This window comes from Sceloporus undulatus, chromosome 8, assembly GCF_019175285.1.
Source record: "Sceloporus undulatus isolate JIND9_A2432 ecotype Alabama chromosome 8, SceUnd_v1.1, whole genome shotgun sequence".
Taxonomy (NCBI): domain Eukaryota; kingdom Metazoa; phylum Chordata; class Lepidosauria; order Squamata; family Phrynosomatidae; genus Sceloporus; species Sceloporus undulatus.
Genome location: NC_056529.1, coordinates 27,631,929 through 27,654,309, shown reverse-complemented (window position 1 = coordinate 27,654,309; position 22,381 = coordinate 27,631,929). Strand labels below are relative to the sequence as shown.

The 22,381-nt window shown below is 44.2% G+C and overlaps 1 protein-coding gene across 2 annotated transcripts in view; it reads left to right on the top strand.

Annotated features, from left to right (window-relative positions):
• The window catches only part of RADIL (Rap associating with DIL domain), a 51,242-nt gene that overhangs the window by 12,801 nt on the left and 16,060 nt on the right, over positions 1–22,381 (top strand). Inside the window, exons 1-6 of one of the 2 annotated variants that reach the window (XM_042438571.1) lie at positions 12,682–12,758; positions 14,290–14,618; positions 15,575–16,264; positions 17,351–17,388; positions 20,921–21,081; positions 21,577–21,689. In XM_042438571.1, coding sequence (XP_042294505.1) covers positions 14,340–14,618; positions 15,575–16,264; positions 17,351–17,388; positions 20,921–21,081; positions 21,577–21,689 — 1,281 coding nt within the window. In that variant the 5' untranslated portion in view covers positions 12,682–12,758; positions 14,290–14,339. Of the gene's footprint in view, positions 1–12,681; positions 12,759–14,289; positions 14,619–15,574; positions 16,265–17,350; positions 17,389–20,920; positions 21,082–21,576; positions 21,690–22,381 lie in introns of those variants that run through there. The other variant, XM_042438570.1, reaches the window with a different exon arrangement.

Here is a 22,381-nt window from a genome sequence, read left to right as displayed (position 1 = left end):
TGCCGGCATTAAGAATCATAAGGTAAACTATGTTACTATTTTGTCACCACCCTCTTTTGCCTTTGCTCTAACTTCCATTGGGATGTGGCCCCTGAGGAATTGAATTTGGCCCTTGGGCTGAAAGAGATTTCCCACCTCTTGATGCAGACAAATTGGAATGGCCCCAGAAGAGGATATAATGATGATGATGATGATGATGATGATGATGATGATGTTTTAGTTATATGCCGCCTTTCCCATAGGATCAACATGGGAAATGGTCAGTGGTATGTAACAAGTCCTATGAGGAATGAAGGATGGCCAACCTCTCCTTAAACAATGCCATGGATGAGGTCCCACCATCTTTTGAGGCAGCCTGTTCCACCACATAGTAGCTGTCATCTTTATGATTTTTTCCCCAAATGCTTCTCCCAAATGTAATGTTTAGCCCTGCCATTTTCTGCCATTCGCTTCTACTTGAGCGACAGAGACCATTTTTTGTTCACATCTGCTCTGTGACAACTGTTCGTATGTTTGAAGACCCCTAGGAGACATTGGAAAGTCCCATAATCTTCTCCAGGCTAAGTGTGCTTAACTCTTTCAACCTTTCCTCCTAGGACTTGGTTTCCAGACCACCACCACAATCCCTTCAGTGACTCTTCTCTGGAGGAGAGCATTTGAGGTCCAACCAGGCAGGGAGTTCCTCTGATATTCAGCCTTGTAAACAGAAACGCTCTCCCTGGGCTTTTGACCAAGATCTGAGCGTTTTGCAGATCAGAAGCTATTCTTGCCAAAGGCTGCTTCCTCTCCCTACAGCATTGTCTCTTTCTTTCTCTCCCTCCCTCTCTCCTCTACCACTTTTTAATTTCTTTTTGTGGAAATAGTGTCAGGAAACCAACTGGCCCTGTTCACTGGTAGAAAGAAAGAAAGAAAGAAAGAAAGAAAGAAAGAGGCTGATCAGCGTGAGTGATCCTACCATTGTCGGAGATATTTGCCGTTCGATCAGTTGGGAAGGCATCAACTTTCCTTAACATCAAGCCAATAATAATAATAAATCCACAACTATTTTAGTGTACCATTTAAAATTAAGGGGAATTGGAGGGACATTTTGACCCACTGTTTATGGGGTCTGGAAGGGCTGTTATTCATTGGGGCAGAGCACCTATTTAGCCTGGAGAAAGGTCCAAGTTCAATTTCTGGGACTTCCATGTATAGTTGGAAAAACTCCTGCTTTAAATGTGAAGTCGAAGGCTTTCATGGCCGACATCCATAGTATTTTGTGGATCTTTCTGGCTATGTGGCCATGTTCTGGAAGAGTTAATTCCTGACGTTTCGCCGTCATCTGTGGCTGCCATCTTCAGCCTTGAACTTTGGAGGCTTGCTGCAAATCAGTGTTGCCAATACCAGACCTTCCAACTGTCTTGATTTCTTAGGGTCAGTCTCTATCTTCCCACATTTTCAGCTGCTTTTAAAATATCCCAGTTTCTCTCTCCTCCTCGTACTTCTCCCTTTGTTTTCAGCTTTATCTCAATAGCTGCAAACTGAGTTCAAAGTGTAAAATTCAGTTTGCAGCTAGGTAACTTGATAAGACAAAAAGGAGAGAAGGTGGCAGAATCTTGCAGTTTCCAGTAGGCTCAGGCAAAAGCAAATTGCCGCATCCTCTCCTAGCTTTTGAGTTCTTCCTCATTAATAACTTTTAAACCGTACTCTGATGTTACATGGCCAAATGTGTTCCGGTTTTCATCTGTGAAATGTTGGGAGGTATGCATTCAGTTTATATAGGCCATGATCTTCTCCCTCTAAATAGTAACAATTACCATCATAATTATAATTATTTCTTACCCGCCTCTCCCTGTGGATCGAGATATAGAACAACAAGAAGTAATGTAACATGGTTTAAAAGTAATGCATATTAAAATCCATCAATAAACACTTTAAAATTCACAATTTAAACATCATTGGGGTAGGCCTGCCAGAAGAGACTGGTCTTTAGTATTGTTTTAAATGCAAATGGTATTTCCAGGCATGCTAGCTGGGGATTCTGGGGGTTGCAGTAAAAAGACAAATCCTTAAGTATCCCTCAACTGTAGTGGACCTTAGTTGTTTGTTGCATTTATTAGGAATGGATATTCCAAAGTTTTAAGTGCTTTCCCCCCTTCTTCCCCACTAACCAAGGATGCTGAAGAGCCAGTTTTCAAATAGACCTTGGCTGCTTCTCTTAACCAGAATTGAAAACATCACCTGTCCATTATTATTTTCCCCTCCGTTTCAGGTCATGAAGGCTAGTAACATATTTTCAGGAAATGAGTCTGAATAAACGTGACTCCCATCTGTTTTGATTCCTCCAAGCAGGCAACTGTCGCTTTGGCTTTGCGGCCAAATTCTCCATCGGCAGTTTGAGGTTTGTTTTCTGCTGCGGTGGAAACATGGGCTGCGCTGGACCTATCTCTTGCTGCACATTACAGGGAGATAAGGACATTTGTTTCACATTATGGGAACCAGGGAGTCATGCGGGGCTGGGATTCCAAGGAAAAAATGTACTGGAGGTCAAGCAGGTTGCAGATCTATAGCCTCTTGCTTGGATCAGAGTCCTGGAGCAATTTCCTCTTGAGAAAAAGTTACATTGGAGCTTAGAGAAAAGTCAAGTAAATAGATGAGAGAGGAATATTAGAGAGATCATAACATGTGCATCTCAATTTGTTGTTCACATAAAGGCCTAGGCTAGGAGTGGAGAAGCTATGGCCTTACAGATGTTGTAGAACTACAATTCCCATCATGCCTGATTGGAGAGGATGGCTAGGGCTGATGGGAGTCAAAGCCCAAATCATCTGGAAGGCAACAAGTCCACTATCCTTGCTTCCTAAGGCTGCATCCGCACTGCAGAAATGAACCAGTTTGACACTGCTTTAACTGCCAGGGCTTAATGCTGCGAAATCCTGGGATTTGAGGTTTGTTATGGCATCACAGTTCTCCAAGAGAGAATGCTAAATATCTCACAAAACTACCAATCCCAGAATTCCATAGCATTGAGCCATGGCACCTAAAGCGGTGTCAAATGGTGTTATTACTGAACATGCAGATGTAGGGGGTCATTTGCTAAGCAAAGAAGCAACAAACTAGAGTTTATATTAAACCACAGTTTGTAGTTCTTTCATAACAGCAAACCAGGGATTCTTTAGAACCAAACCAAATGTTGGCTGAATGTGGGAGGAAGAAAAGAGGCGTATGTGTGTTTGTTGTCGGGTGTGTATGTGTGAGAGAGTGAGCAAGCCTGAAGCTATTCTCAACCAATTTTCTAATCGTGTGTGTAGTAGTAAATTATTAGCACTTCCATGCAAAAGCTCCCACTGTCACATACATAGTTAAGTTAGGTTTGAGCATTGGACTATGATTCTGGAGACCTGGGTCTGCCATGAAACCCACTGGGCAAGTCACACTCTCTCAGCCTCAGGGGAAGGCAATGGCAAACCTCCTCTGAACAAATCTTGCCAAGAAAACTCCATGATAGGGGTTGCCATAAGTCGGAAATGACTTGAAGGCATCCATTGATGATGCTTTGCTACCAATCAGTGGGACAAACTAATCTTCTAAAATTCACTAATGAATTCCCATGAAAAGAACTTTCTAATCACTGTCATTAGCTTTAACACTCAGACATTTCTAAGCCCTGGACAGATAAAAGTAAATTAAATCCAACACAAGTTGTCCTTGCTCTTATCTTGAACAAGAGCCTCTTTCTGCTTTCGGGAAAAAAGCATAGTTTTAGTGAAATGCACCGCAGTTTGTGCACAAAAATATTTGCCCCAGAAAAAGCAAGCTTTTCATACAAATTATGATAATGATGATGATTATTATTTTGCAATAATGTCCCAGAATATGAAAAAATTAATGATAATGGTGAATTTTCTCAACAGGGCCTCATATCTTCTGAAGGATGAGATTATGGCTGAGATGATACATGCTTGAATATAGTATAGTCCCATATGAAGAATGCCATGTCTCCTTTGTCACCAGCCCCAGGATTCACAAGGTCCCTTGGATAGGTCTCTCTCCTTCCATGGCCACTCTGTTGCTGGTAGATAATCCAGGGAATAGAGTAGCATCTGGTTATGGCAAGATCCTTTTCCAATGACAACATCCTCTTGCAACTTGTGGCTTCAGCGTCATTAGTGGCAAGGCCAGGTGGATCAGGGTCCAGGTTTCAAACTTTACAAGAGCTGTTCCAGATGCTTAATCTAGTCTGGATTCAGGTTCAGCACTTTGGGCAGCTCCTTTGAAGCTTTTAAAGTCTAGTTGGAAGTTGGAAACTTGAGTGGCTTCACTGCCCAACAGACAAAGGAGCTGCTGCCATAATACAGTACGATCCCTGCATCCTTGGGATTGGTACCCACTTACTCATATCCCCCAAAATATCTTCTCTCTAGGCATTGTCTAGGCCAGTGGTTCTCAAACCTTTGTCTTCCAGATGTTTTGAACTTTTGGCCACAGGGACTGGAGCTTCTGGGAGTTGATGTCCCAAACATCTGGGGGACCAAAGTTTGGAAACCACTGGTCTAGGTCAATCTTTATTTAAAGTCAATATACAGGGTCTATTGAATGCATTGCCTAGGTCTTCCAGCCAATTCTATGGTATGGTTCTGGTGGAGCTTAACCATAGACTTGCACTGGAGGACCTAGAAATGCCTAGAGGCTGTCTAAGGATCTCAAGGTCCTCTAGTGAGACTCTATGGTCAATTTCCCCCAGATGTAATTCATTTCAATATGGTTTGCTATTATCCATCCCCTATGGATACAGGGGGTCATACTGTATCTCTCCATTCATGTGAAAAAGGTAAATATATGCTGGTATGTGTTTGTATGTATACAGTGGGCCCTTGCTATATGCTGGCATTTGATTCCTGGATCCCCCACGGATACCAAAATCTGTGGATGTTCAAGTTGCATTAAGTACAACGGACAGTAAAGTGGTAGCCTTTATATAAAACGGCATAATCAAGGTTTGCTTTTTGGAACTGATACCTTTTCTTGAATATTTTCAAGCTGTGGATGCTTAAATCTGTGGATAGGGAGGGCCAACCGTACATATATGTTGTGTTTCGGGATGAAAAAAATATTCAAGAAATGGTCAACAATAATGGTCCTTCTAGGTTACTGGACTGCAATACCGATAATCCCTCACCACTGGTCAGCTGGGAGTTGCAGTCTAATAGCATTTAGAGCATCACACACTCCTTCCCTTGGATAACAATGCAAATAGTCCCAGGACCACTGGATTTTTTGTTTGCTTGGATGATAGAGCCCTAGGGAAGGGGCAGAGTCTGGACTGCATTGTCTTTATTTAGCAGTGTACATGCAGGACATTGTTGGGGGCAAATGGAGATTCCTACAAACCACGGACTTCTCCAGAGCCCACCTGGATCACTTTCCCAGCATGGCTATGAAATGCAAGCATGCTTTTGCCTTGTGAAACCAGCAGTCACCATAATAGCAAAGGAATCGTATCAGCAGCTGGGTACCAGCAGTTGAGCAGTTATAAGACTTTTTCTCCCATGCCCCCAAGGGGATTTCATTCTGGGCGGCTAATCGGTCTCTGGAAGGGTGAATGACTTAATCTTATCCTTTCTCCAGGCTCTGCAAGCTGGTGGGTGGCAGAAGGGTGCTGGGGGAAGAGAAGCCGATCAAGACGATTAGGATAATGGGTGACTTTAGCGGCTGCGACTCTGGAGTTATTTGCTGAAAGGTTGCAGGTGGAGATGGAGCTATCATCGCTGGGTTTTACTGTCCCCTCAAAAAGCATCCAGAAACAGGCCTCTGGTTCTTCGGAGCAGCCCTGGAGGGAGGTATGACCCAAAGAGGCTAGCAAACACTTTGGAGTAGGGATGCAACAAATGTTTGAAAATATTCCCCTAAATGCTTGCAGGTTAGATTTTTAAACACAGGGCTTTGAGAACTGATTGTCTGGAAGGAAGGACATTATAACAACGAACATAGGTTACACCAAGCATCGGTAAAATTCACAACATGCAACATGCAAAGAACAAACTATGTTTGCAATAACATAGGTAAAGCCACCTGGAGTCTCAAGCTGAAGAAAAGGCAGGATATAAATATAATAATAATGATGGACCTGGCATTCTGCTGGGGTCTTAATCTCTTTTTCATTGGTCTTATGTGTGTGCAAAATGGAACTGAGTAGCTTTGCAATGTCTGTATTCACCGAGGGGCTGTTGTGATGTTACACAACACTCCATTGTGGCACTCCATTGTGCAAGGATAGCTGATCGGCTAACTGATGTGCCACAGTTCAATGTGCACAAAGTGCACCGGAAAGTGCTGTTGCACACCAGGAGTACCTGATGTACATCAGAGGAAAATCCACCAGAAAAATGGAAGAGCGATGTCTCCTAGCACTCTGTAGATGGTCTTTACTTTTTAATTTGGAAATAAGCTCAATGCTGATGTAAATGTTTCAGTGGCCTTCTACAGGGGGCTCTATAAAAACAGATGCATGTAGAAATGACAAATGAAAAATTCCAAAGGACAACATGTAATGATATAATCGTACCTTATACAGATACAATTATATCATTACATGTTGTCCTTTGGAAATGATAATACACTATAATCATATCAAGTCATAGTGTATTATAATTTTTTATTTTGCCCATTAATATGTGTAGGGTTTAAGCCATATATAAAAATCTCTTCCATCTATTTGAAAGAAGGGACGCTGCACCTGGAATCTTCCTATTCACCTTGAAGGGGGACTTTGGGGGCCACAAGGACAGCCTTGGGACTCCAGTGTCAGCCCAGTATGTACTTTTCTCACTCCAGTATGGCATCAGAGGGAACTAGCTCTTGATGGGAATTGAAGGTTCAGAGTTTGGGAATGTTACTTGGCTGGGGGACGCTGGGAGCTGTAGTCCAACCAAGTACCATTCCCAAACCTCTGTGAAACTTCAAGGGCATTTGTTCAACAAGTGTCCTTTGTCCATACGTTCCTCTTCCCCCCCCCCCCCCTTGGGCAGAAAATGAACAACAGCAAACAGCAGACGTTCCAAATCCAATTGATGTTAAAACATGAGTGAATTGCTGGGGGAGGAGGGCAGAGTAATAATTCAAGCAAGAAACATCTGTCAGATGGGCAGAATTGTGCTCTTTGGTGACAACATCCCGGTGGCTATCACAGAATCATAGAATCGTAGAGTTGGAAGAGACCACAAGGGCCATCAAGTCCAACCCCAGTCATGGACCATTCAGTCATGGACCATCACAATTCACTGTTGTCCTCCTTGGTCAAGGTAAGGACCAGAAAACCATCTCTTGTCCTTGGTCAAGATAAGGACCAGAAAACCATCTCTTGTCCATGGGCAGCTGGTAGCATAGCCTGATCCCCCCCTTAGGAACTTTGTGTTGGAAATTCTGTTCCATGAATCTTAACAACTGAGTTTTACATACTGTGCAAGAACATTTGCATTCCAAAGACTGAAAAGGATAGCAAAAATCATTTTATCCCCCCCGCCTCCATCCGCAATATTTCTGTTATTTTATCATCCTCTCCAACAGTGATTTGCCCACATGCCAGCCAAAATTGCTTCTTTTATCCCACGGACGTGAAATGTCAAGCACTACTCTGCTGAAATGTGTGAATGGGGGGTCTGTGGGTGGAAATAAGGTGTGTGTGTGTGGAGCCTCGCAAGAGGGCTTGTATTTCTGGCACACTCCTGCTGAATTTCTAAGAACGGTCGCGTTCTCGGATCTGACAAATCATAGAGTACATTTGACGGATGCTGGGCTGATTTGGAGATTGAGGCCGAAAGCTACGCAGTTGTCTTCAGGAGATGTTGAATAGATGCTTAAGGACCTCACACTCTTAGTATGATTGTGCCGCTTGAATACAGCAGTTACTCTAAGCTGTGTTTGTAATATAGATGCATATATTTATTTAACCATATCCATGAATCTGAATGCATGAAGTGGGTCTGATGAACTGATTTGAAAAGTGAACTGCACTGAACTGAGTGTTTCCCAAACTTTGGTTCTCTAGATGTTATGGATTTGACCTCCCAGAAGCCCTAGCCAGTTGGACCAATAACCAGGGATTCTGGGACCTGAAGTCCGAAACATTGGAAGGCCAATGCTTGGGAAACACTGGTAGAGTATGTGACTGTCTTAAAACCACCCTAGTGAGCTGAGTCTGGATTTCCCGTTAGTCCTAAAATGATACTGTAACCACTCTGCCATCCTGCCATTTCACATATTTCAGTTTCCTCTGAACGGGGAGAGTTCAGTTAACTTTACATGTTTCTAATAGTTCTTTAACCCTAAAACAAACAAATCCCGTCTTGGTTTTTAAAACCAAGCAAAGTCAATAAGTACAGGCAGCTTGTAGCTGTGCGGCTCAGGCACAGAGTGCTGCGGAGGTGTGTTGCGCACACATTGCGCATCCCATTTCCATCTGTGAAAAATGGGTGGGTGTGCAAAACATCAGATCTCCAGGAGGACCGAAGGGGAATTGGTACCCGAGGCCTTTGCCCATAAGAGGGGTAAAGAAGAATTTTTGTTACGTTCAGGAAAAGTGCCTGTGTTTATCTTTCCAGTATGGCACAGGGATTTTTTGCCAGTGCCTGAAACTGAAACTTTATCTCTCGCTTTTTAAAAAACAACAATAACAATTTGTGTGGTTTTGTGCTATTTTTCTTTCCCCCCTCACTTTGGTTTAACTAGGCAAAGTAAATACAGAAGCTTCCTTTCTTACCGATAAGGAAACTCAACCGTTCAGGGTTTCTGTGGTCCAGGAGCGTGAGAACAAAGGCTAAAGACCCATTTTTTTAATGGTCGCTTTCAATGTTTCCTTTTGGGCTGTACTGGTCAGTTTGATTGCACAGGCGAGACGGAACCAGTTTCAAACTGGTTTTGGAAAATGGAACACAGAAGGCTGCCTTTGACTGAATCCATCCATTGGTCTCTCTTGCCCTGTATTCGAAGACATAGACATGTTAGTCTGGAAAATCAGTTTGCAAAGGGGTCTTGCAGCACCTTTGAGACTAACTGAAAGATAGAAGTTGGTAGCATGAGCCTTCCTAGACATGAGCCTGCTTCCTCAGATGCTTTTGGCCGGTGTTGGTAGTCATGGCTTTTCTAGGATTTCAGATAGGATTTTTTCCTAGCTCTACCAAGGGCCTGTTCACACTACAGGTATGTAGTGCGATGATTCCACTTTTAACTGCCATTGCAGCATCCTATATCCCTGTGGCTTGTAAGTTTAGGAGGCACTAGAGCTCTCTGGCTGAGATTTTAAATGCCTTTTCCTAAACTGCAGATCCCAGAGTTCCAGAGGATGGCAGCTGAAATGGGTTCTTCTTGCTTTAATTGTGTTGATTGAATGGATCTCAGGAGATCCCTGGCATTACTTGGTGGATGCCCATCCAAGCGTAAAGCAGGGGCCCTTTTACACTGTGCAGTTATAGTGCTATGATGCTATTTTAGCTGCCATGACAGCAATCTGTGGAAGCCTGGGTTAAAGTGGAACCATTGCACTATGATTCTGTATAATGTGAAAGGGCCAGAAATCAGATCAGATGCCATTTTAGGTTGCAGCCTTTTGCATTAGCCCTGCCCATTACTGGAATGCAGTTCTTCCTCCAAGCATTTCTGTGACACTGAAGTGCTGTTGGAAGAGAGGCTTCTATGTGAAGGTGGCTTTCCTTTGAAGGTTGTCCAACCCATGTCCCTATCACCTGCTTTTGCAATTCATTCTGGGTGGAAAACCAGGAGGCTGGCATGACTTGAGCCAGAGGGGTGATGCAACTCACGACGGCACCCTGGGGTCTATTTGCCGTATCTAATCCCTGCATCATCGACCTCCGAAATCCATTAATTTGTGGCACATTCTTCCTCCTCGTTCTAGGCCTCATCGCTGCCACTTGCCAGGAAAAACTTGGCAGCTGAGCGGACCATTCATGGAGAATCTGCTTCTTCCCTCTCTCAGCTCAGCACTTTTCTGCCTCATGGTTTGATAGCCTTCTGTCGCTGGTGGCAGCGGCAATGGACTTTCTAGACAGCTGGAGAAAACGGCATTCCGGCCTTTTCCTGAAGGCAATATTTGTCACAGTCATAAACTTACACAAGTAGGGTTGCCAGGGTGAAAACGGGAGAGAGCCCCTCTATTTTGGATGGCTGTGCCGATGAGGGATTTTCAGCGCTTGCTCCTTGTTTCCTGGATGCATGACAAGCAACACCGACAGGAATGTCTTTTTCTACACAACCCTGAAAGCATGCTCTCCAGTTGTCCTGATTTGACAAGGCGAGTTGAGATTAATCCTCTACCGTCGCACTTTTCCGGCTGCTTTTAAAATGTCCTGGCTTCTAGTATTCAAAGACATAGCCATGTTAACGTCTGGAAAATCAGTATGCAAAGGGGGTCTTGCAGCACCTTTGAAACTTAAGATAAAAGTTGGTAGCACATTCGACCTTCATCCTCAGCTTGCTTCATTTGTGGCGAAGCGGCATTCGAAGTATAAAACCAGTTTGAACTCAACTTAGCGGAGTGGAAAGGACTGGGCAAAAGCTTTCCCTTCCCAGTAGGCTCAGGCAGAAGTAAACTGGTGTAGCCTCTCCTAGCTTGTGTGTTCTTCTTCATTTGTAACTTCTCCCATCCTGATGCTCCTTGGCCACATGCGTCCTGATTTTCATATGATGAGTGTTGGAGGGCTGAGCATACATAAACCGAAACATGGGCAAGTTTCTTTTTCAGTGCCCTGCCTTCAACTAGCCTGCTACCCTCCGGGGCACATTGCCAGTGTCATGTTGGCTTGCCCTTCCAGTTCTCTTCTGTATATAGAATGGAGTGGGAAGAAAGGGAGGCATCCTTCATAGTACCTCTGGTGGCAAAATGTTTAGGGTGGGCCCCATAGCAAGTAAATTCCTGTTGCACATGCCACTCTATGGAACACTGAGGCCCCATAGAAGCATGTGAAACACCAGCTAGGCCCAAAATGGTTGCAGGCTGTTGCCTTGGACCAAGCACTCCACTCTGTTTGTCCTTCTCTTTCCTTAATCCTGAGGCATGTAAACAGTCTGAACGAATTCTCCCCTCCCTTCTCCAGTCACCTCTTCCATTTTCCCAGCATAGGAAGGATAGGGTTTTTTTTTTTAAAACACACACACACACACACATACACACACACACACAAATGTATTTCTGATCTCAGAGACTGTAACCTCTCCAAATAAGGCTGGTTCCATCTTGGGATCTATGCTGGACCCTTCGCGCAGCTGGACTGAACGGTCATTTTCCCTCCCGTTTAATACAAATTGCAGCTATTTTGCAAACGGAAGGGCTGCATTTCTCTTTGCTTCTTCCAGTTTCTGCAGAGGAAAAGAGTTCTCTGTTTCTAAATTCTGCATCTTTGTCACAGATCAGATGGGAGATTTTAGCATCCACACCTGGGAAGGTGTAGAAAGACTAAAAAGAGAAGACTTTGAGGATTATTACCATTATTATTATTTTGCATTTTAAAAGTAACATATAATTTTGATAACAATAATAGAATGTCCATCAGGCGATGTTCATCTCTGCTACAGAAAACATTGGATTAAAGTTATGAGAGTCATGCAGCTGGAGCATCTCTGCCAATGGAGAAGGTGTGGCAGGCAGGTTTGTGGAGGAAACATTACATTATTATTCCTGTTATTCTCATCATCACTATCATCTTCCTTCTTTTTCCCTTCAGGTTTTGCAGAGGAAGAGAGAGCTGTTTCTCAATGTCATATTCTGTATATTAATTTTATATAATTAGTTAATTAACATATATGTAGTATATGATGGGAGTTTTGGGCACCCATGGCGGAATAGCAATATTCATCTTCATCATCATCATAGTCGTTGTCATCATCATCATTGTTATTTATTACCACTACCATCCTAGGTTTCACAGAAACTAGGTGTTTCTGAGGAGTTTAGTCCAAGAATCTTCCTCTCCTCCTTCTATTCTTCCTTTCCTTTTTTATCTCCCTTCTTCTTCTTCCTCCACTTTGTTCCTTCCTCCCTTCCTCTTGTCCTTCCTCCTCCTCCCTGTTCTTCTCTCTTCCTCTTCTTCTTCCTTTCTCATCCCTCCTCCTCCTCCCCCTTCCTTCTCACCCTCCTGTCTTCCTCCAGTCCTCCTTCCTTTTCCTCTTCTTCATCCTCTTTTCTCCTTCTTCCCCCTCCCTCCTCCTCTTTCCACTTCATCTTCTTCCTCCTCCTCTCCTTCCTCCTCCTCTCCTTCTCCTTCCCCCACATCACAAAGACGGCAGATTTGGATTTTTCCTCCCTGCCTCTGGAACCAAGCTTCCTTGGACCTTCTTCCTTCTCTAGCTGCTGAGAGCATCCTTAACTTTCCTTCAACTTTCCACCCAGCCAGCCATCAGGCCTGCAGCAGAGGAGGAGGATTTATGACCAAGGAGGATCGTTCCACCTTGGAGAGCAGAGGAGGTGGAGATTCTACCATTTGGTTGTGGGATATAGTTTGCATTGGAGCATGGCTTTGGTTTCTCTGCTTGCAAGCTTTTTGGAGGGTCACATTCATTCTCCCTGTCAGCCTGTCTCTTTCTTCCTCTCTTTTGTTTTTCGATGAGATAGTGTGGAGAAGTTAATTATTTCTTGCCTCTGCAGCAAGCAAGCAGAGCCCTTTCTCACTGCAGTCTGCAAGTCCCGCCAGCCAGTCAGCGCATTGGCAGGTGCCCTTAGCATTTGCCAGAAGGGGTCTGGGATGTTCCGCAGCCCCCTGCGCTTTATGGTAAGGAAGGGCTTCATCCCATCCATCCTTTGGGGCTGACATCTCTCTTATTCTTTGCATTTCAGAATTGGCGTCTCGTTTTGATTGTATAGGTCTCTTATTTGGTTTTGGCTTGCGTATGGGGTGTTTTTTTTTTAATGCACTCCGTTTCGTTCGCGCGGAGACACAAGGCTGCTGGTAAAGCATGCTGCACAAGATGGGAGATGGATTTTGGGGGGCTGCCGAGAGTCGAAGGATTTCTAAAGGAAAGGAGAAATCCAGGGGAAACTAACATTGTGAAGGATATGGAAGGACATATCAGATACATGGCTTGAGTCTGGGAGATGTCAAGTTTCGGAGGAAAATGTTGTAGCCTGGTTTGTGGTGCAGTTTTTTGCATTCTGGGTGCAAGACTTAAATAGACTTTTATTTTTCTCCACATCTTTTTATTGCACTGTTTAAGGAGTGTGAATATGTGAGACCAGTCTAATGTTAATGGGTTGTATGCATTCTTATCTTATCTCCTGCCAACCATTCCATCTTGGCTTGTCAAGTTTCAAGGGCATAAAAACGTCTATTTCCTAGGGTTTCTGCAGTCTTCAAGAGCATGGTGGTTTGGATCCAGAGGGACAAGGGGAAAACACACACACACAGTACAGGTTTTGAAAATGCTCCTATCAAAATTGGTGCAAATTGATGTCTGGGTGACTGTGTTTTGGGACGGTGGTGTAATACTGGACAAGATGGTCCACCGTACCTGGCTTGAGTGAGAGCTCAGTAAGCATATGCATCAGCTCCTATTGAAAGGGAGAAGTGTGATTAGATGGAGTAGGCTTAAAATGACAACTATAGACTATGGACTTTATTGCAAGAAGCTGTCAAAAGCAGAATTACAGCAAGATAGCAGCATCTGTGGCCGCACCTTATCATAAGATAGCTGCTTCATCCTCCTGTTCCTGGAGAGTTCCTTTTAATTGATGGGCAAATCCCATCAACAACTCCCAATTGTGCTGCATTTCTACTATGAAGTCACGTGCAATAAGTTCCTATTGCTGCAGTTCTCATATGCAAGGGAAGGGTAACATTTTTCTCTCCTTCCTCCCCTGCCTGCTGAATTAATGGAGTGCAAACTACTTTTGCATGTTGAGCTCCCTTTGTATCAATTGATGTAATCTGAGGGCAAAAGGGGAAAACGGCAGGTGGAGAGAGAAACTGGGATGATGTTTTAAAAGCTTCTGAAAAAGTGGATTGATGGAGGATTGAGGAGCCCTGGTGGCGCAGTGATTGCATGCTGGTCCTGCAGCCCACAAGGTTGTGAGTTCGATCCCAGGGCTCCAAGGTTGATTCAGCCTTCCATCCTTCCGTAGGTCAGTAAAATGAGTACCCAGCTTGCAAACCACTTAAAGAATGCTGAGTTCACCGATATATAGAATAGAAATGTAAATACTATTGCTATTGCTAAGTGGGATTATCCCTGCCACATTGTGATAGTTGAAGGGTATGGGGTTGCTTTGATGCCTGGCATGTCATTCCTTTCACTCATGCTCCTCAGGTATAAATGCCCAGGCCCGGAAACTCCAGCGGAATCGCGCCAAAGGCAACATGACGCTGTTGACGGGATGCAAGAACCACACCACGCCACCCAGCCTCCGGCGCACAGTCAGTGAGACCAGCCTCAGCCAGTCTGGTGCACAGGACAATGGAGAGGAAGAGGAGCAGTTCAAGCGGCACTATTCCACTTTGCCCGAGACGCTGTGGTGTCTGGAGAGCAGCCGAGATGGGCGGCCGGTTCCCGGAGAGGATCAGAATTGCAACAGCATGCGCTACTCCCTTTATCAGTCCCCACATCTCCTGCTTTTGCAGGGTTACAGCCAGCAACATGTAAGTGGCAGCGATGGGATCCTTTGTTTTTCTTGGCCTTGCTTTATCAGGGCTTGAGAAAATTACTTTTTTTGGACTCTCAGATGCTCCTAGCCAGCAAGGGCAGTGAGAGATGCTGGGGTTTGTAATAGTAATAATAATGATAATGATAATAATACTGTTTGTAGTCCATTTGTAGTCCTAACAACAACAACAACAACTTTCCTAAGCCACCCTTCATATACCAGCACAGTGTTTTCCAGCTTGGCTGTCTGGATGACAACTCCCAGCATCCCTCGGGAGGGGATGCTGGGAGTTATAGTCTGCCTCATCTAGAAGGGGCTGGACAGAGGAAATAGGTAACTTGAAAGCGCACACATAAACACACGCACCAGCTATGCCTCTTTTAACTGTAGTAACAACAGCAATAATGATGATGATGTAACAACAGCAGCAACGACAGATCGGTGCTGTTTCTTAAACAGAATAGTACACTTAATGGTTTTAAAACTGGTTTTTTCTTACTATTTCGAATTTTTAGCTATTTTTACCCCAACTACACTATGAAGCTAGAGCTGTCAGTTCCCAAATCCTCCTCCCAATCTAGGGTCCAAGACACCTCACCATTAATAGAATGGTTCAACAAACATTTCATTCTAAGTGACTTATTATTTGGGAAGCTCAGCCAAGTTCCTTTTCTGGATATGGATCCTATCAAATTCATGGGATTGCCATAAATTGACAGGCAACTCGAAGGCACGTATGTACACATGAGCATCATGCCTCTTGAACTACAAACATCATGTAGATTTATTTAAATAAAGCAAGAACATGAATTTATACATTCAAATTAATTAGATTGGGCCTATTTCTTGGAGAGCAAGTTGTGTGTAGGATTCTGGAGTTCCTGGCAAGCTCTGACTTTCCTGATGTTCTCTTGTTGTTCTCATATGTGTTTGTGTGTGTTAACCTTGCAGGACAGTTTGGTTTACATGCTAAACCGAGACCAGCACACCGTCGGCCAAAGAACTCAAGCCAGCAAACCAAGTATTAGCCTTTCCGCCCCGGACATCCTTCCCCTCCATTGCACCATCCGGCGGATTAAGGCTTCCAGCCGTTCCCGACATCGCTCCGAAGAGAAGCTCGTCTTGGAGCCCATCCCGGGTGCCACTATCTCCATCAACTTCTCCGAGGTGGGGAGGACGGTCACACTCCACCACGGAGACCTCATCTCCCTTGGCCTTTACTACTTGCTCCTCTACAAGGACCCCCTGAAAACCCAGCCTCTGCCAGCTCAGACCCTCATGCGCCTCCGAGCCGTCCGCCGGGCCTCCGAACCAGAGCTTTCCTCCGGGTGCAAAATGTGTGGAAACCCCTTCAAAGATAAGGCTGGCTCTTCGTCCAAAAAGCAAGGGGGCCACCATGCCCAGGTCCCATCGGGTCGGAGAGGTGGCCGGAGGAAGCTCCAACTGGACTTCGACAAAGCCAGTGAAGATTTACTCCTCAGGAGGATTGTCACACTCATTGAACCCACTGGAGATGACCACAAGCTGACGCCGGCCTTCCTCCTCTGTCTTTGCATTCAGCACTCTGCCAACAACTTCAAGCCCGGCGAGTTTGGACAACTGCTTCTCAAGACGGCCAAGATGATCCAAAGGACTGTGTGGGTCAGTAGTGGTTTGGGGAGGTTAGAACCTGGAAAATATCTCTTTGGGTGCTGGCTGGGGGATTCTTGGACTTGTAGTCCCCCCAAAAAGAGATTTTAGGTGAAGAAGAAGATTGGGGGGAAGATTCAGGATGTAAAAAGATGGATTTGAAAATGCACGCCAGTGTCAAATGCCCATAATCATCCAAAATGGTCTGGTTTTGGCCTATGTTAGTTTTTTAGATGTTAGTTTAGAGGTCTGTCTTAAGGTCCATCTCAGATTGCATTAAAAGAAAACAAAATGGAAAAATTCACAAAATTTGCCCTTTATAAAACAACAGCAACCACCCCTTCTCCCATAAAATACACATTTTTATATGTGTGTATGATTTGATTGCTATTCCACCTGGACTGAGGTTAATGTGGTGTCAAACTTCATTATTTGTACAGTGTAGATGCACCACGTGTGCTGGTGGACCACAATGCCCATCATTCCTCACTGCTGTTGGAAGTCACAGTCTTCCAGGAATATAGGGAGGGTGGGCCCCAAGGCAAGGTTTTACTGAAGGGGGCAACCCACCATGGTCTTCTAGGAGGACTAATGTTGTCTTTTAGCCTTCCACAGTTGCCCACCCATGCTCTTCTTGGGTATAAGTGGTGATATTTTGGTTACATAAGGAACGATACTCACAGATGGGACATGAGAAGTAGAAGGAATGGTGGGACAGAGCAATACTAGCTAAATGAGATCTGATTGCCATTTTCATCTCCAGGTTCCTGAATCAGACACCCTTGTCGTTCCCATTCGGATGCTGCGAATCAGATTCGGGAGGCAAAAGAAAACTCGCTTTAAAATCGCTGTCTTTTTAAACCGATTTATCAACCTATAATTTGGGTTTTCCTAGATAAATCGATTCAGATTCGAATCCCAATGGGAACGATATCGGAGCAATGCGGATCAAATTCGCGCTCAAATGGAAACGATGCACCCATGATTCGCATCCTGACCCGTGTTATAGGCCAGTGGGAATGACACCTTGCTTTTCTTTTCTTGTGTGTCAGTTGTTTTACATTGCTTTGTTTTCTGTGTTTTGTTTCTCGATTCCAGGAGAAAACCAATGAGCTTGCCGAGAAGCAGTCCCAACAGTAAGTCTTCCGCAGCTAGATTTCCTAACTGGATTGTCATTCAACAGGAGAACCCTCCCAGTTAGATTACTGCAGGGCTGTTTGCATGGGGCTGTCCTTGGAGAGTGTTTGAATACTTTAGCTTCCATGGTATTTCCAGGCCCAGTTCAAGTTTTTCATGGCTGAGCCGGGATTCAAACTCTGGTCTCCTAGTCCAATACTCAAACCACTATACCAAGTTGGTTCTCAGATTCACTTTAGTGTCGCCATAGGAGTGATTTGAAGGCATGCAACAGCAGCAAATGTGGGCCATCAAACGTTGATAGAACCTAAAAATGACCCACTGACTTTCAAGGCCTGCCCAACCCTCCAATAAGATCTAATTGGCTCATGGCAAGACTATTTCAGAGGTAGCCTTCTCTCCTGTGAAGCTGCACATAGATTATTATAATTATTTAAGGGCCTCTTATTTACAAATATAGGTATACTTGTACTTGTATACCACAGGTCTATGGAAGTACTGTACATTAATGTTTATTTAAAGAAGGATCCATCCCTTGGTAAAAGTAGTAATAGTAGCAACAACGACTACAGCAGTCAAAACCACAGTAGTAATAATAGCAGCAGCAGCAGCAGCAGCAAATAGCTCTTAAGTCCTGAAAAGGCTGCTATCCATAGATAGGCTGGCAGAATATAAATAGAAAACATAAGAACTGTTGTCGTATCAAGCATTAGATTGTAAGGAAAGTCTCTGGCTTACTTTGAATGGCCTTAGGCTTTCTGGGCATCTTCTTTTTAGGATGTTCATTTTGCATCAAGCCCCATTGCATCCTGCAAGAATCTGTTGTGCTCTGTTTGCTTTTCTTTTCCCTCCTCTGGTTTCAGAGAAACAACATTTATTACAAGATAATCCCATACATGACTTCTGAGATGTATGCCTCAGTGAGGTCAACTGGTCTCAAGTATGTAAGGGGAAGAATGTGCCTTGATGCATGGACATTCATATATCTTTGATTCATTTCTGGCCCAATTTTCACCCTTCTCCTCTTGCATTTGTGTACTATCCAAGAGTTTAAACTCTCTGGGGAGTTTCATACTCTCCAACAATTTAGAGACGAAAACTGAGGCTCATCCACACTGCAGAAATAATCCAATTTGACACCACTTTCACTGCCATGGCTCAGTGCTATGGAATTCTGGGAACTGTAGTTTGTCGTAGCACCGGAGCTCTGTTTATGCAGCCCTTTGCAGCTCTGCTCTGATGCCTCAACAAACTGCGGTTCGCAGAATTCCACAGCATTGTGCCGTGGCATTTAACGTGGGGTCAAACCGGATTGTTTCTCCAGTGCGGATGAAACTTTAGACATGTGTGGCCAAGCAACATCAAAATGTGGTCAAGATGGTTAAAATTAATAATGAAGAAGGACACACAATCTAAGAGAAGCCATAGCAGTTTGCTTTTGCCTGAGCCTACAGGGAATTCTGTCTTGGCTGCTTTTGTCCCCGCTGCTCAGTGAATTGAATGCAAATCACTTTTGCAACCATTGAATTAAACTGAGGACAAAGTGGGGGAATTGTAGCAGGAGAGAGAAATCGGAACATTGAAAAAGTAGGAACACAATGGATTAATCCAGACTGTCCCTGCCAAATCGGGACACTTGGAGGATTAAAAAAATACAGATTGAGACCAGTAAAAGACATTAAAATGACTACTAAATACTTTTGTTGTTCTGTGTCTTCAAGTCTGACTCATGGTAACCTTAAGGAGAACCAAACCTATCATGGGGTTTTCTTGGGGTTTCCATTGCCATCCTCTGAAGCTGAGAGAGTGTGATTTGCCCAAATTCATCCAGAGAGTTTCCAGGGCTGAGCTGGGATTTGAACCCTGGTCTCCAAAGTTATAGTCCAACACTCAAACCATTACACTGCGCTGGCTGTCCAAAATACTACAGACCTTCAAATCAGATTATTAATTATTATTATTATTATTATTAATGGTATTTATACCCCGCCCTTCAACCCTAAAAGCTCTCTTTATTCTTAAACTACGAATCCCAATTCGCTACAGGGAGAGCTGGGTAACAAATGATAATGATGATGATGGTGGTGGTGGTGGTGGTGATTATTATCATCTTTATTACTAGTTCTACTAGTAGTGCATATACTGTCTGTTGGTCTCTAGTTCCCACTTTCCTTGGCACAAAGACAAGCACAGAAGTTGGACTGCCTCCTTTTGTTGCTTAACTCAGAAAACTGGCAGCCAGACTTCCAACGGGTGAAGCCTGAAAAGAGATAAGCGTCCCTGTCTGTTAATGACAGCAACCTCGCTCTGTTTTGGCTTGTGCTTATTGTTACTTTATCATGTTTGAGCAGCGGCTGTTACATAGACGGATCTAATTCCCCGTTATCTTTCCTCTAAACATTTGATGACAGCACCCAGAAGTGCATGGAGGTATTTTTTGCCGGATCAAAGGGATTTGATTTAAGGCAATCCATTCAATGGGAGTTGAGCACTTGTGGCGATGTAAACCTTTTTCCAACAAAGAAAAAGAAGTTGTCTCCGTACAGAAAAGTGAAACCACGCCATGCCACGCAATTTAGATTTTCCTCGTCTGTTTGGATAACTGGAACAATCTTAGTTGGTGGGAGGAGAGTTGGCACATAAGTGTGCAAGAGGAGCCTGTCATATTGGCAGAGGTGGTTGCGGTGGAGAAACGTGTCCTTACGGTTTTATTTATTCATTTGAACAAATCCTTGGCTGTCTTTTGCCAAATGAGAGATGTGTTTTTCATCTTAGGGTCGGGGTATGAGGAGATCGCATATTCTTTATCTCTTCCTCTGCACTTTATGCTCACAAAAATGCCTCACCAGGTGGTGGACTCTCACAAAGTTTGGAGGTCTTTAAACAGAAGTTGGATGGACAGCTTTCAGGAGTGCTTTAGTTGTGTATTCCTGCATGGTGTGGGGTTGGACTAGTGGACCCTGTGGTCCCTTCCAGCTCTTAAGATTCATCGAGGACAGCCTTTGTTTAGTCATTTTGGCTCCTAGAGAGAATTCAGACCGGTTTCTTCTAAGACCCATTCATTTGTTGTTTTAGCAGTCCATGACATCCATCGAACTGTCTTCCAGCACAGCGTTTCAAATGAGTTGATCTTCTTCTTCTGAGCTTTCTTCACTTTCTGCACAACTTTCACATCCGATAATGTATTACTTTTAAACACTGCCATAGGATTAAAAGTCAAAAGTCTTACCTAATAAATAAATAAATGGCTAGGGCATGGGAGGGGAGATATGTGCATCCAAATGGAAGTACACAAATAGGATGCTGCTATATTTCAGATGGTATATCCATCACTGAAACTATCTAACTATTTATTCCCAGGGAAGCTCTCTTTTGCTGCCAAGGGGCTCAAATCCCACTTGGAGGAAGGAATTTAGTAGGAGGGAACAGGGGAAAGAAATATTGGACATCTCGGTCCAACACTAGTATCTCTGTTTAACTCTTTCGGTCCTACACTAGTATCTCTGTTTAACTCTTTCCTTCTCTCGTCAGCCAGGATCCAGCATCGCTCTCCCGCTTCACTATCACAGACCTGCTCCCCGATCTCCAGCACATCCTCTTCTGGATGTCCAACTCCATCGAAATCCTTTACTTTGTCCAGCAGAAATCCCCAGTTTATATCCAAAATATGGAAGAAGAGCTGGATATCAAAGGTAAGTAAAGCATGTAAAAAGAGCAACAAAAACCATACAGACCCTCCCTTCCAAAATGCAGGGAACAGTCCTTCATCTCCGGATGCCCTTGGGAGGAGAACTAATCCCCTTTCCTCAAAGTTTCCAGAACAAGGAAAGAAGCAAATACTGTTGGTGGAAGCCTGTCTAAATCTCTAACCATGCAGCCTCATGTCATCTTCTATCTCTATCCCTTTACCTCTCCTTCCCAGACCCTTCTCTATGGTCCCATTTGGGGGAAAGTGGAGAAGACCAAGCTGAGCTTTTCTGGATGCTCTCCATGTCCTTGTCTATCTCTGTTCCCATACTGATAGGACAGCAAGAAGGACAAAGTTGGCTTGCATTGGTTTAGTGTTAAAATATAACTTTTCCAAACTCTGAGTTGAGCTACAGACTTGCTATTGATTAAAAAGCAATCTTTCATTCATGCTCCAAATCTGGGGCTTTCTGCTCATGCTTTTTTTCTCCTTGCTTTAGGTTCCAAGGAGTCCCTCTTTTCCCTGACTATCACTGCCAGTGAGGAAGCCATGACGGTTTTGGAGGAAGTCATCATGTACACTTTTCAGCAGTGTGTCTATTATATATCCAAGGTACATCTTCCACAGCTGATGTGGTCTTGTGTCGAACAAGGCTTTGGTGGTGGTGTTCCTTCAATCCTTTTCCAACTTATGACAATCCTAAGGTGAACCTGTCATGGGGTTTTCTTGGCAAGATTTCTTTAGGTTTGCCATTGCCTTCCCCTGAGGATGAGAGAGAATGATTTGCCCAAGATTACCCAGTAGGTTTCTATGGCCAAGGAGGTATGCAAACCCTAGTCTCCCAGAGCCCTAGTCCAATTTGCCATCAGGTTGAATCTTAATAGAGACCTTATGAATGAAGGTATTTGGACAGCAGAGAGGGCAGTATTCGGATGGCAGAGAGGGTGGTATTCAAATGGCAGAGGGTGGTATTTGGACGGCAGAGGGTGGTATTCGAATGGCAGAGGGTGGTATTTGGACGGCAGAGAGGTTGGTATTCGAATGGCAGAGGGTGGTATTCGGACGGCAGAGAAGGTGGTATTCGGACGGAAGAGAGGTTGGTATTTGAATGGCAGAGAGGGTGGTATTCGAATGGCAGAGGGTGGTATTCAGACGACAGAGAAGGTGGTATTTGGACGGCAGAGAGGGTGGTATTCAGACAGCAGAGAAGATGGTATTCGGACGGCAGAGGGTGGTATTCGAATGGCAGAGGGTGGTATTTGGACGGCAGAGAGGTTGGTATTCGAATGGCAGAGGGTGGTATT